The 15343-nt window shown below is 42.5% G+C and overlaps 1 protein-coding gene across 2 annotated transcripts in view; it reads right to left on the reverse strand.

Moving 5' to 3' along the window:
* LOC118372327 (calsyntenin-2) overlaps positions 1-15343 on the reverse strand; it is a 319613-nt gene that overhangs the window by 143680 nt on the left and 160590 nt on the right. For both annotated transcript variants that reach the window (XM_052463497.1, XM_052463496.1), the window contains one exon: positions 7260-7382. In XM_052463497.1, the coding sequence (XP_052319457.1) occupies positions 7260-7382 (123 nt within the window). The remainder of the gene's footprint in view (positions 1-7259; positions 7383-15343) is intronic.

The raw sequence follows: 15343 nt of genomic DNA on the forward strand, positions 1-15343 counted from the left end.
CAGCTCTGCCCTATTAGTGAAGATACTAGAAGTCAGGATATAAAGTGCCTAAGATTTTCTGAGAAAACATTGGTGTCATGGACATGGAATTTACAACTTTGGCTAAGCTTTTTAAGGGCCAGTGTCTCAGACCCAGAATACTGGAACAGAAAGCATTTAAGCAGTAGTAGACAATCTGGGTCCTGGAAAAAATTCCAACAAAGGTCATGGATGTATTTTTTATTTGACCTTGATTTAACCAGGTAGGCCAGTTGAGAACAAGTTCTCATTTACAACTACAAGCTGGCCAAGATAAAGCAAAGCAGTGCGACCCAAACAACAACACAGAGTTACACATGGAATAAACAAACGTACAGTCAATAACACAATATAAAAGTCTATATACAGTGTGTGGAAATGAGGTAAGATTAGGGAGGTAAGGCAACAAATAGGACATAGTGGCGAAATAATTACAATTTAGCAATTAAACACTGGAGTGATAGATGTGCAGAAGATGAATGTGCAAGTAGAGATACTGGGGTGCAAAGGAGCAAAATAAAAATAAAAAATATGGGGATGATGTAGTTTACTATTTACAGATGTGCTATGTAAAGGTGCAATGATCTGTAAGCTGCTCTGACAGCTGATGCTTAAAGTTAGTGAGGGAGACATGCGTCTCCAGCTTCAGTGATTTTTGCAATTAGTTCCAGTCATTGGCAGCAGAGAACTGGAAGGAAATGCGGCCAAAGGAAGAATTGGCTTTAGGGGATGATCAGTGAAATATACCTGCCGGAGCGCGTGCTACAGGTGGGTGCTGCTACGGTGACCAGTGAGCTGAGATAAGGCAGGGTTTTACCTAGCAAAGACTTATAGATGACCTGGAGCCAGTGGGTTTGGAGATGAAAATGAAGTGAGTGAAGCGAGGGCCAGCCAACGAGAGCATACAGGTCGCAGTGGTGGGTAGTATATGGGCTTTGTTGACAAAACGGATGGCACTGTGATAGACTCCATCCAATTTGTTGAGTAAAGTGTTGGAGGCTATTTTGTAAATGACATCGTCGAAGTAAAGGATCGGTAGGATAGTTCGTTTTACGAGGGTATGTTTGGCAGCATGAGTGAAGGATGCTTTGTTGCGAAATAGGAATCCGATTCTAGATGTAATTTTGGATTGGAGATGCTTAATGTGAGTCTGGAAGGAGAGTTTACAGTCTCACCAGACACCTAGGTATTTGTAGTTGTCCACAAATTCTAAGTCAGAACCGTCCAGAGTAGTGATGTTAGACGGGCGGGCAGGTGCGGGCAGCAATCGGTTGAAGAGCATGCATTTAGTTTTACTTGCATTTAAGAGCAGTAGGAGGCCTCGGAAGGAGAGTTGTATGGGATCGAAGCTTGTCTGGAGGTTAGTTAATACTGTCCAAAGAAGGACCAGAAGTATAGAGAATGGTGTCGTCTGCGTAGAGGTGGATCAAGGAATCCCCAGCAGCAAAGCGACATCATTGATGTATACAGAGAAAATAGTTGGCCCGAGTTGAGCCCTGTGGCACAGCCATAGAGTCTGCCAGAGGTCTGGACAACAGGCCCTCTGATTTTACACACTGAACTCTATCGGAGAAGTAGGTGGTGAACCAGGCGAGGCAGTCATTTGAGAAACCAAGGCTGTTGAGTCTGCCGATAAGAAGGTGATGATTGACAGAGTCGAAAGCCTTGGCCAGGTCGATGAATATGCCTGCACAGTAGTCTTTTATCGGTGGCAGTTATGATATTGCTAGGACCTTGAGCGTGACTGAGGTGTACCCATGACTATCTCGGAAACCAGATTACATAGCGGAGAAGGTATGTTTGGATTCGAAATGGTCGATGATCTGTTTGTTAACTTGGCTTTCGAAGACCTTAGAAAGGCATGTTAGGATAGACCAGGTAACAGTTTGGGACTAGAGTCCCCCTTTGAATAGGGGGATTACCGCGGGTTTCCAATCTTTGGGGATCTCAGACGATACGAAAGAGAGATTGAATAGGCTAGCAATAGGGGTTGCAACAATTGCGGTGGATAATTTTAGAAAGAGAGGGTCCAGATTGTCTAGCCCAGCTGATTTGTACGGGTCCAGATTTTGCAGCTCTTTCAGAACATCATCTATCTGGATTTGGGTGAAGGAGAAATGGGGAGGCTTGGGCAAGTTGCTGTGGGGGGTAGCCAGGTGGAATGCATGGCCAGCCGTAGAAAAATGCTTATTGATATTCTCAATTATCATGGATTTATCGGTGACAGTGTTTTCCTAGTCTCAGTGCAGTGGGCAGCTGGGAGGAGGTGCTCTTCTTCTCCATGGACTTTACAGTGCCCCAGAACTTTTGGGAGTTTTTTTATTTTTATTTATTTAACCTTTATTTAAACAGGAAGTGCTCATTGAGATTTAAAATCTCTTTTTCATGAGCATCCTGGCCAACATAGGCAGCACCAAGTCATTACAAAAATTACAGACAAACAACATGAAAAACTACAAGTAATCTAGTAAAATCCATAGAATTAACAAGAGTATAACAAAATCAAAAATAGCTAATTAAAATCATTGACAGGTCAGGGAATCAGTCTCAATATTATTCATCGGTGATTTAAAAATACCAATCGGGACAAGTTCTTCCAGTTTAAAAGTATTTTGTAAGGCGTTCCAAGACGATGGTGCAGAGTACATAAAAGCCCTCTTACCAAATTCAGTTCAGACATTTGGAACAGTTAGCAGGATAAAGTCCAGTGAACGAAGAGAGTACCCACCACATTTCTGAACAATAAAAATGCCCAAATAAAAAGGTAATAAACCCCAAATGGCTTTGTAAATAAAATTATACCAGTGCCTGCGCCTACAAGTGACTAGAGAAGGCCAGACAACGCTGGTATGCAAAGTGTAGTGGTGCGTAAGGGTTTTGCAGTTTTAAAAAAATCTCAAAGTGCCATGGTAAAGGGTGTCAATTGATCTCAAACACTGAGCGGAAGCATTCATATATAACATATCCCCATAGTCTAGTAAAGGCATAAATGTAGCTGATAATATCCTCCTTCTGGCTTCAAAAGAAAAACAGGCCTTATTCCTAAAATAAATGCCCAATTTCAGCTTCAATTTTTGTTGTTGAATATGCAATTTAAAAGAGAGGCCGTCATCATTTAAAATGCCAAGATATTTATGAGGTTACAACCTCAATCTCCTTGCCCTGTGCTACAGGATGCAAATTTCTGTTTGAAAAATCTAGCCTTTGCTTGCCTGACTGACTGTGTATATTGGTTCCTAACTTCCCTGAAAAGGCACATATCACAGGGGCTATTCAATGCTAATTTATTTATTTTTTATTTCACCTTTATTTAAACAGGCAAGTCAGTTAAGAACACATTCTTATTTTCAATGACAGCCTGGGAACAGTGGGTTAACTGCCTGTTCAGGAGCAGAACGACAGATTTGTTCCTTGTCAGCTCAGGGGTTTGAACTCACAACCTTCCAGTTACTAGTCCAACATTCTAACCACTAGGCTACGCTGCCACAGGATGTTTTTGTGCTGGTCAAGGGCAGTCAGGTCTGGAGTGAACCAAGGGCTGTATTTGTTCCTGGTTCTACATTTTTTTAATGGGCATGCTTATTTAAGATGGTGAGGAAAGCACTTTTAAAGAATAACCAGGCATCCTCTACTGATGGAATGAGATCAATATCCTTCCAGGATACCCGGGCCAGGTCGATAAGAAAGGCCTGCTCGCTGAAGTGTTTTCGGGAGCGTTTGACAGTGATGAGGGGTGGTTATTTGACCGCGGACCCCTTACTGATGCAGGCAATGAGGCAGTGATCGCTGAGATCCTGGTTGAAGACAGTAGATGTGTATTTAGAGGGCAGGTTGGTCAGGATGATATCTATGAGGGTGCCCTTGTACCTGAGGGGGATCTGTAATATGCAGCAACAGTGAGAGACTTATTTCGGGAAAGGTGGATATTTAAAAGTAGAAGATCAAACTGTTTGGGCACAGACCTGGATAGCATGACAGAACTCTGCAGTCTGTCTCTGCAGTAGATTGCAACTCCACCCCCTTTGGTAGTTCTATCTTGGCGGAAAATGTTGTATTTGGGGATGAACATTTCAGGGTTTTTGGTGGCCTTCCTAAGCCAGGATTCAGACACGGCTAGGACATCAGGGTTGGCGGAGTGTGCTAAAGCAGTGTGATTGCTTTATGACTCTCTCTAATGTCAGTATGCCTTGTCTACTGCTGTCCTGGCTAGTTTTTAGGATAGCATGACAGAACTCTGCAGTCTGTCTCTGCAGTAGATTGCAACTCCACCCCCTTTGGAAGTTCTATCTTGGCGGAAAATGTTGTATTTGGGGATGGAAATTTCAGAATTTGGGTGGCCTTCCTAAGCCAGGATTCAGACACGGCTAGGATATCAGGGTTGGCGGAGTGTGCTAAAGCAGTGAATAAAGCAAACTTAGGGAGGAGGCTTCTGATGTTAACATGCATGAAACCAGAAGTCAACAAATGATAGAAGTGACAGAAATTACAGAAGTCAACAAATGATAGTGCCTGGGAAATAGGAGTGGAACTGGGGGCTACAGGTCCTGGGTTAATCTCTACATCACCAGAGGAACAGAGAATGAGTAGGATAAGGGTACGGCTAAAGGCTATAAGAACTGGTCGTCTAGTGCGATGGGGACAGAGAATAAAAGGATCAGATTTCTGGGCATGGTAGAATAGATTCAAGGCATAATGTACAGACAAGGGTATGGTAGGATGTGAGTACAGTGGAGGTACTCCACATGTGTGTGGGGTGGGATGAAAGAGCTATCTTGAGCGTTTTGAGCGGGAATGAGTGCTCTACAGTGAAATAAAACAATAAAAACTAGCCAGGACAGCAGTAGACAAGGCATACTGACATTAGAGAGAGAGTCATAAAGCAATCACAGGTGTTGATCACGAGAGCTAAGACAACAACGGGTAAATGGCGATGAATGGGCAGAGCGGGTCAGGTGCATACAGGACCTGAGTTCGATGCTGTGGCCGACAGGTAAACAAAATGAGGTACCGTGTTATTGAAACAGTCCAGGGGGCATCAGCTGATTGCTCATAGGGTCAAAAGAGCAGCAATAGGTAAGTCAGGGTGCTGATTGGTAGTCACTACTGCAGTCAAGCAGGAGACACAGCGTTCAGAAAAGCTAGCGGGCCGGGGCATCGTATCGTAACAGAATAGCCTGTTGAGACCACATCGGGCGATCACATGGGCAGTCCAGTCATGATGGATCGCCGGGGCTCCGTGTCGACAATAAAGGGTCTAGGCCAATTGACAAAGGAGGTATTGTAGCCCTGGAATTAGCTGGTATATGGGCCTAGCTTGAGGTTAGCTCAAGGCTAGCTGGTGCTTGCTTTGGGACAGAGGCTTTAGCTAACAATAGCCACTCGTTTGCAGCTAGCTAGCTGCGCTGATCCGGAGTAATGATCCGGTGTAATGATCCAGAGCAGCAGGAATCCGGGGATATAGGTAGAGAGAAGCAGTTCGATATGCTCTGGGTTGATATTGCGCTGCGCAAGGCTGGTAGGTGTTGTCCGAGCTAAGGCTGGCTGATGCCGGGGGGAACAAAAGGCGATTACCGCTAGCCGTGGCTAACAAAGACTAGTAGCTTATTAGCTGGCTAGCTCCTGATGGAAGTTCCAGTTATGAGGAAAAAAATAGCAGATCCGTACCACATTGGGTGAGGCGGGTTGCAGGAAAGTATATTTAGTTCGTATAGAATGTGAGATTAAGATATATATGAAAAAGACTGGCTATTTACAAGGGATAAGACACGGGATAAGACAAAAACAGATATACCCAACCTACTGCGTTGCCATCTTGGATTTCAACATGAAAACCACTTATGTATGGTCTTGCTAGTACTGTATTATTCAAACCATTGCAATGGTTTAAAAATAAACTAAAAGCGTCGAAAAATGGCACCAAACATCAGTTTTCCACAGCTCTCAGAGTGGAGATTAATTGGAGTTATTTTAATTTAATGAGGTTTAAAGCGGTACCTGCCGCAAAGCCTCCTTGTGAGCCAAAAATCCCTGTCTAATTACAAGTCGCCTGTCACTGTCACCTACCTGTGTGACGCTGTGATTTACTTTCAAGCAAAAGCCAGTGCTCTACACTCAACCAGTCCCCTTACATGAAGCAGGACTATCATAACGTTATGTATTAATGGAAGTTGGTAAAAGTAACCACAGATTTAAGATTACACAACCTACAAATGCCATGTAAATACTGTACACTGCAAAGGTGGCTGATGGCACCTTAATTGGGGGACGGGTTCATTGTAATGGCTGGAACGGGATGTGTTTCCATGTGTTTGATACCACTCCTTTCACTCTATTCCAGACATTATTATGAGCCGTTCTCCCCTCACCAGCCTCCTCTGGTACACTGTATGCCCTGAAATACACTTAAAGTAGAAGTTACCCTTTACCACACATCTAGGATGCCCCCTGTCCTGCTGATGTTATGAGATACTTATGTTATCAGATACATATCATCCCCCTAATGGTTAAGGTAAGGGTAAGGGATAGGGTAAGCTGATTCTAGATCAGTGGACAAGGGCAACTTCTGCATCAAGTGTATCACTTTTTATGAAATAATAACATGACATTCAAGCAGCATGGAAGACTTCCAAGGCATTTCCATGTAATGTAAAGGGGACTAGTACAACTGCTCAATGGGATCAATATTTAAAGGTAGCTCTCTCCTCTCCAGCAGCTCAGGTTATGACTCTTTTTCTTTCTTTGGCCAATCAGACCAAAGAAGTGCGAATGGTTGTGGATAAAGATACCGTATGAAGAACTGTAGCTATAAATACACACTTCCTTTCAGACACAGACAGGCTGCTTAGATGTCCCTCTCTGACACATTGTAATACTGTAGTATTGTACATTTTATATTGTACATTTGTAATAATAGATGAATAATGTTATAATATCTTGTATGGTGTATTGTTTGATGTAGGCTGTTGTTTTGATGTAATTGTTTTATTCCTGTTTGGACCGCTGGAAGAGTAGCTGCCAGCTAGTGGGGATCTTAATAAATAGTAAATCATCTCAAAGTGAGGAGTATGAGTGCATTCTGGGTAGGAAGACACTCATAGAAGTCAAACCAGTTATGCCAATCAACCACAGCCTCAAATCAACAGCTAGTACTGTGCAGCATGTCAGGGAAGCACCATGAGCCCATAGCATTGGGTTATTTGAAGGATGTTTAGGATGGGGAAACAGAAAAGTGGTCTCTCTACCTGCATAGGGGACAGGGGCATCCTTATCCAGGGCCACCAAGGGAGGGTCCAGCAGAACGGTGTCCATGTTCTCTGTGATGACCCCATGGTACGACGTCTCGATCCACGGCTTGTGCTTGTTCACTGTGGAGAAGAAAGAGGAGAGGGGGGGGGAGTCGGAGAGAGTGAGAGTGAGAGAGAGAGAGCGAGAGAGAGAGAGTGAGAGAGAGAGAGAGAGAGAGAGAGAGAGAGAGAGAGAGAGAGAGAGAGAGAGAGAGAGAGAGAGAGAGAGAGAGAATTTGTTAGTCGATTTTCTCTTGCACAGTTCCCAACTCTGTGAGGTTTACATGGCCATGAAAAGAAAAGCTAAGCAGTACTATCAATAACTATGAAGCTAATATGCATAGACTGTTCTATTTCTCTCTCTAACATCCTGAGGCATATGATATCGCTGTCCCAACCAGTATCCCTGTGAAACAAACTCATTTATCAAATTTTGGGTCCCGGTGTTGTTGCTGTTGTTGCTGTTGTTTGCCTCACAAAAGCCCTTGATCAATGCACTAAACAGACTAAAGTACAACCTAAATTGCCCACAGGCAAAGCTCACGTAGTGTAACCTTTTCAATTTAGTTTGCAAATGTGACTCGTTTCAGGAAACTTGGCATATGTCGCGCGTCACTATTTCACAGGAAAAGTTTTTTTTTAATCAAAATACATTTTTGGGCAGAAATGCCTTCTGGAACATGTGACCTTTCATGTTTTTTTAACCTTTATTTAACCAGGCAATTCAGTTAAGAACACATTCTTATTTTCAATGATGGCCTGGGAACAGTGGGTTAACTGCCTGTTCAGGGGCAGAACGACAGATTTGTACCATGTCAGCTCAGGGGTTTGAACTCGCAACCTTCCGGTTACTAGTCCAACGCTCTAACCACTAGGCTACCCTGCCGCCCCGTGCCTTAATAACAAATGTGTATGCTATTTGTAAATACGAATAAAATTATTAAATTATGTGCCTAGTTGGTTAAGCCACAGAAAAAGACAGAAACCTTGTAGCCATGATTGGCTGAGCTAATGAGTTGGCTGGACATGCTGAGAGACTGAGTTTTGAAATCAGTGGAATTAGAATATGATAGCTAAGGAGATTAAGAAAACACCTGTCTCCGGATTACATCTTCAATCTAAGGGCAACCATGGCCTCCGTGATAGATAGAGAGAAGTGTTCATCCATGTATACGGGTAAGAAAAGTCGTTTTAATTTCAAGTTAAAGTGTACTGTTAGCTAGCTAACATTAGCTGGTTGGCACGCTAGCTAACGTTACGTGTATGATCTGTGTAGTAATATTATTAGTATCTCAGAGCCATTTGCTTTTAGCTAGCTAACATTGAACTTGTTTAGTTATCTACCTGCAGATTCATGCACGAATCTGCAGGTAGATAACTAACCAAGTTCAATGATTTGGGATAAGGGTTCATTATTTAGCTAGCTAGCTAGCTACATGTCTTAACAAAAGCCTCCACTATGCAAGTAACCATTTCAATAGAATATTCATTATGTCAATGCGACAACTGTTGATAGACATAGCTGGTAAATTCGCTCTGGCTATCTAGTCCGATTTCAGAGCACTCTCGTCTCCGTAATTAAATTTTTGCAGCAGCACAGTTGCAGTCACCAAAGCTCTGGATAACATAAAAGAGCCTAACCAGCTCTGCTGGGACGAGTAAAATGGTCAGAGTGAGCTGTTCAACCATTTCGTGTCGGGCAGTAGCTAGCAAGCTAGCCAATGTTTGCCAGTTAGCTTGGGTGCTTGACTGCTGTTCAGTCAAGCTCGGATCAACCCTACTCCTCGGCCAGAGCATCCGGTGTGCACTCTGAAAGTGAAATGCTCTGAATTGACGTATGGACAATCTGACAACGCTCTGGGTTTACGGGCGGGGCTATAGCTTAAGAGGGTGTGAACGATGCTGAATGGGTGTAGACAAAGATGATCTCTCCAGTGGGTGACCCAAACCATTCAAAGCCCATTTTCTCAAAAGTGAGTTTACAAGTTTAGCAACTTTCAACTACTTTCCCATTGTTCCTCAACTGTAGTTTATTATATACCATTTTATAGCTCTGAGTCTCTACTTTTATCCAATGTATTAAAAAAAACACAATTTCAAATTTTGCTAAGCAAGACTGAATCGAGCCTGTTGGTCACATATAGTGGCTTGCGAAAGTATTCACCCCCCTTGGCATTTTTCCTATTTTGTTGCCTTTCAACCTGGAATTAAAATTGATTTTGGGGGGGTTGTATCATTTGATTTACAGAACATGCCTACCACTTTGAAGGTGCAAAGTATTTTTTAATTGTGAAACAAACAAGAAATAAGACCAAAAAACAGAACTTTAGCGTGCATAACTATCCACAGCCCCCAAAGTCAATACTTTGTAGATCCACCTTTTGCAGAAATTATAGCTGCAAGTCTCTTGGGGTAAGCTTGGCACATCTTGCCACTGGGATTTTTGCCCATTCTTCAAGGCAAAACTGTTACAGCTCCTTCAAGTTGGATGGGTTCTGTGGTGTACAGCAATCTTTAAGTCATACCACAGATTCTGAATTGGATTGAGGTCTGGACTTTGACTAGGCAATTCCAAGACCTTTAAATGTTTCCCCTTAAACCACCCAAGTGTAGTTTTAGCAGTATGCTTGGGTCATTGTAATGTTGGAAGGTGAACCCCCTTCCCAGTCTCAAATCTCTGGAAGACTGCAACAGGTTTCCCTTAAGAATTTCTCTGTATTTAGCGCCATCCGTCATTCCTTCAATTCTGACCAGTTTCCCAGTCCCTGCCAATGAAAAACATCCCCATAGCATGATGCTGCCGCCACCATGCTTCACTGTGGTGTGGGGGCTGTGCTTTGGCAAAGTGGGTGGGGTTATATCCTTCCTGTTTGGCCCTGTCCGGGGGTGTCCTCGGATGGGGCCACAGTGTCTCCTGACCCCTCCTGTCTCAGCCTCCAGTATTTATGCTGCAGTAGTTTATGTGTCGGGGGGCTAGGGTCAGTTTGTTATATCTGGAGTACTTCTCCTGTCCTATTCGGTGTCCTGTGTGAATCTAAGTGTGCGTTCTCTAATTCTCTCCTTCTCTCTCTCTTTCTCTCTCTCGGAGGACCTGAGCCCTAGGACCATGCCCCAGGAGGACTACCTGACATGATGACTCCTTGCTGTCCCCAGTCCACCTGGCCATGCTGCTGCTCCAGTTTCAACTGGCCTGGGCCCTAGGACCATGTCCCAGGACTACCTGACATGAGGACTCCTTGCTGTCCCCAGTCCACCTGGCCATGCTCCTGCTCCAGTTTCAACTGTTCTGCCTTACTATTATTCAACCATGCTGGTCATTTATGAACATTTGAACATCTTGGCCACGTTCTGTTATAATCTCCACCCGGCACAGCCAGAAGAGGACTGGCCACCCCACATATGCTCTCTCTAATTCTCTCTTTCTTTCTCTCTCTCGGAGGACCTGAGCCCTAGGACCGTGCCCCAGGACTACCTGACATGATGGCTCCTTGCTGTCCCCAGTCCACCTGACTGTGCTGCTGCTCCAGTTTCAACTGTTCTGCCTTATTATTATTCGACCATGCTGGTCATTTATGAACATTTGAACATCTTGGTCATGTTCTGTTATAATCTCTACCCGGCACAGCCAGAAGAGGACTGGCCACCCCACATAGCCCGGTTCCTCTCTAGGTTTCTTCCTAGGTTTTGGCCTTTCTAGGGAGTTTTTCCTAGCCACCGTGCTTTTACACCTGCATTGTTTGCTGTTTGGGGTTTTAGGCTGGGTTTCTGTACAGCACTTTGAGATATCAGCTGATGTACGAAGGGCTATATAAATACATTTGATTTGATTTGATTTGATTTGTGGGGATGTGGTTCTCCGGGTGATGAGAGGTGTTGGGTTTGCGCCAGACATAGCGTTTTCCGCCCAAAACGCTACATTTTTGTATCATCTGACCAGAGAAGCTACTTCCATATGTTTCCGGAGTCTCGCAAATGCCTTTTGGCGAACACCAAAGGTGTTTGCTTATTTTTTTCTTTAAACAATGGCTTTTTTTCTGGCCACTCTTCCGTAAATCCCAGCTCTGTGGGGTGTACGGCTTAAAGTGGTCCTATGGACCTATGCCCTCTCTTGACTGATCTGTGAAGTTTGGTGGGCAGCTCTCTCTTGGCAGGTTTGTTGTGGTGCCATATTCTTTCCATTTCTTAATAATTAATTTAATGGGGCTCCGTGGGATGTTCAAAGTTTCTGATATTTTTTTAGAACCCGATTTGTACTTCTCCACAACTTTGGCCCTGACCTGTTTGGAGAGCTCCTTGGTCTTAATGGTGCCACTTGCTTGGTGGTGCCCCTTGCTTAGTGGTGTTGCAAACTTTGGGAACTTGTCAAACCCTGACCTTAGATAACCTTTTTATGTCTCTATTTGGTTTGGTCAGGGTGTGATATGGGGTGGGCATTCTATGTTTTTGTTTTCTATGATTTTGTATTTCTATGTTTTGGCCGGGTATGGTTCTCAATTAGGGACAGCTGTCTATCGTTGTCTCTGATTGGGAACCATACTTCGGTAGCCCTTTCCCTTCTTTCAGTGTGGGAAGTTAACTTTGTTTGTGGCACATAGCCCTTAAGCATCACGGTTGTTTTGTATGGTTTATTGTTTTTGTCAGCGTCATCCTAAATAAAAGGAATATGTATGCTCACAACGCTGCGGTTTGGTCCTATTAATTCGACGGCCGTGACAGACCTTTCAGAACAGGTGTATATATACTGAGATCATGTGACAGATCATGTAACACTTAGATTGCACACAGGTGAACTTTATGTAACTAATTCTGTGACTTTTAAAGGAATTCCATTAACAGTAATTGGTTGCTTCCAGATCTTATTTAGGTGCTTCATAGCAAAGGGGGTGAATACACATGCACGCACCACTTTAAAAATATATATATTTTGGAATTGTTTGAAATTTTTAGAAATTTTTTGAATTTTTTTTGAAACAAGTAATTTTTTGAAATTTCACTTCACCAATTTTTTTTTTTGTTGTGTGTATGTCCGTAACATGAAATCCAAATAAACATCGATTTAAATTACAGGTTGTAATGCAACAAAATAAGAAAAACACCAAGGGGGATGAATACTTTTGCAAGGCGCTGTATGTGAAAAGGCCTATTGTCAGAGAACAAATCAATATGTAGAAGTACCTGGATCCTTTCACAGCATTATAAGGCTACGTTGAGACAATGACTTATCAATGACCCAAGTCTAGCTCATTTAATCTCTATCATTGTGTTGCTGAGTTGTCATAACGCTTCAGCAAATTTACATTATCCTAGGGGCATTGGAAGACACAATGTAAGTAACCTAATTTATGTCCCTCTTACTGCCCTGAATGCCTCAAAAGTGTTAAAAATAGCCCATGTTAGCATATGTAGCTTAAGAAACGAGGTTCACGAAATCAATAATTTGCTGTTAATAGATGACATTCATATTCTGAAAATCTCTGAAACTCACTTCGATAATTTGATGACACAGTGGTAGCAAAACATGGTAAAAAAGAGCTACAGAAAATACGGCAATTCAAAAAAGGTGGAAGTGTGGCTGTTTATATTCAGATTTGTGGCTGTTTATATTCAGGTGTGGCTTTTTATATTCAGGTGTGGCTGTTTATATTCAGGTGTGGCTGTTTATATTCAGGTGTGGCTGTTTATATTCAGGTGTGGCTGTTTATATTCAGGTGTGGCTGTTTATATTCAGGTGTGGCTGTTTATATTCAGGTGTGGCTGTTTATATTCAGGTGTGGCTGTTTATATTCAGGTGTGGCTTTTTATATTCAGGTGTGGCTGTTTATATTCAGGTGTGGCTGTTTATATTCAGGTGTGGCTGTTTATATTCAGGTGTGGCTGTTTATATTCAGGTGTGGCTGTTTATATTCAGGTGTGGCTGTTTATATTCAGGTGTGGCTGTTTATATTCAGGTGTGGCTGTTTATATTCAGGTGTGGCTGTTTATATTCAGGTGTGGCTGTTTATATTCAGGTGTGGCTTTTTATATTCAGGTGTGGCTGTTTATATTCAGGTGTGGCTGTTTATATTCAGGTGTGGCTGTTTATATTCAGGTGTGACTGTTTATATTCAGGTGTGGCTGTTTATATTCAGGTGTGGCTGTTTATATTCAGGTGTGGCTGTTTATATTCAGGTGTGGCTGTTTATATTCAGGTGTGGCTTTTATACTCAGGTGTGGCTGTTTATATTCAGGTGTGGCTGTTTATATTCAGGTGTGGCTGTTTATATTCAGGTGTGGCTGTTTATATTCAGGTGTGGCTGTTTATATTCAGGTGTGGCTGTTTATATTCAGGTGTGGCTGTTTATATTCAGGTGTGGCTGTTTATATTCAGGTGTGGCTTCAGTTTATATTCAGGTGTGACTGTTTATATTCAGGTGTGGCTGTTTATATTCAGGTGTGGCTGTTTATATTCAGGTGTGGCTGTTTATATTCAGGTGTGGCTGTTTATATTCAGGTGTGGCTGTTTATATTCAGGTGTGGCTGTTTATATTCAGGTGTGGCTGTTTATATTCAGGTGTGGCTGTTTATATTCAGGTGTGGCTGTTTATATTCAGGTGTGGCTGTTTATATTCAGGTGTGGCTGTTTATATTCAGGTGTTATATTCAGGTGTGGCTGTTTATATTCAGGTGTGGCTGTTTATATTCAGGTGTGGCTGTTTATATTCAGGTGTGGCTGTTTATATTCAGGTGTGGCTGTTTATATTCAGGTGTGGCTGTTTATATTCAGGTGTGGCTGTTTATATTCAGGTGTGGCTGTTTATATTCAGGTGTGGCTGTTTATATTCAGGTGTGGCTGTTTATATTCAGGTGTGGCTGTTTATATTCAGGTGTGGCTGTTTATATTCAGGTGTGGCTGTTTATATTCAGGTGTGGCTGTTTATATTCAGGTGTGGCTGTTTATATTCAGGTGTGGCTGTTTATATTCAGGTGTGGCTGTTTATATTCAGGTGTGGCTGTTTATATTCAGGTGTGGCTGTTTATATTCAGGTGTGGCTGTTTATATTCAGGTGTGGCTGTTTATATTCAGGTGTGGCTGTTTATATTCAGGTGTGGCTGTTTATATTCAGGTGTGGCTGTTTATATTCAGGTGTGGCTGTTTATATTCAGGTGTGGCTGTTTATATTCAGGTGTGGCTGTTTATATTCAGGTGTGGCTGTTTATATTCAGGTGTGGCTGTTTATATTCAGGTGTGACTGTTTATATTCAGGTGTGGCTGTTTATATTCAGGTGTGGCTGTTTATATTCAGGTGTGGCTGTTTATATTCAGGTGTGGCTGTTTATATTCAGGTGTGGCTGTTTATATTCAGGTGTGGCTGTTTATATTCAGGTGTGGCTGTTTATATTCAGGTGTGGCTGGCTTTATATTCAGGTGTGGCTGTTTATATTCAGGTGTGGCTGTTTATATTCAGGTGTGGCTGTTTATATTCAGGTGTGACTGTTTATATTCAGGTGTGGCTGTTTATATTCAGGTGTGGCTGTTTATATTCAGGTGTGGCTTATATTCAGGTGTGGCTGTTTATATTCAGGTGTGGCTTTTTATACTCAGGTGTGGCTGTTTATATTCAGGTGTGGCTGTTTATATTCAGGTGTGGCTGTTTATATTCAGGTGTGACTGTTTATATTCAGGTGTGGCTGTTTATATTCAGGTGTGGCTGTTTATATTCAGGTGTGGCTGTTTATATTCAGGTGTGGCTGTTTATATTCAGGTGTGACTGTTTATATTCAGGTGTGACTGTTTATATTCAGGTGTGGCTGTTTATATTCAGGTGTGGCTGTTTATATTCAGGTGTGGCTGTTTATATTCAGGTGTGGCTGTTTATATTCAGGTGTGGCTGTTTATATTCAGGTGTGGCTGTTTATATTCAGGTGTGGCTGTTTATATTCAGGTGTGGCTGTTTATATTCAGGTGTGACTGTTTATATTCAGGTGTGGCTGTTTATATTCAGGTGTGGCTGTTTATATTCAGGTGTGGCTGTTTATATTCAGGTGTGGCTGTTTATATTCAG

The sequence above is a fragment of the Oncorhynchus keta genome, chromosome 15 (assembly GCF_023373465.1).
Source record: "Oncorhynchus keta strain PuntledgeMale-10-30-2019 chromosome 15, Oket_V2, whole genome shotgun sequence".
Taxonomy (NCBI): Eukaryota; Metazoa; Chordata; class Actinopteri; order Salmoniformes; family Salmonidae; genus Oncorhynchus; species Oncorhynchus keta.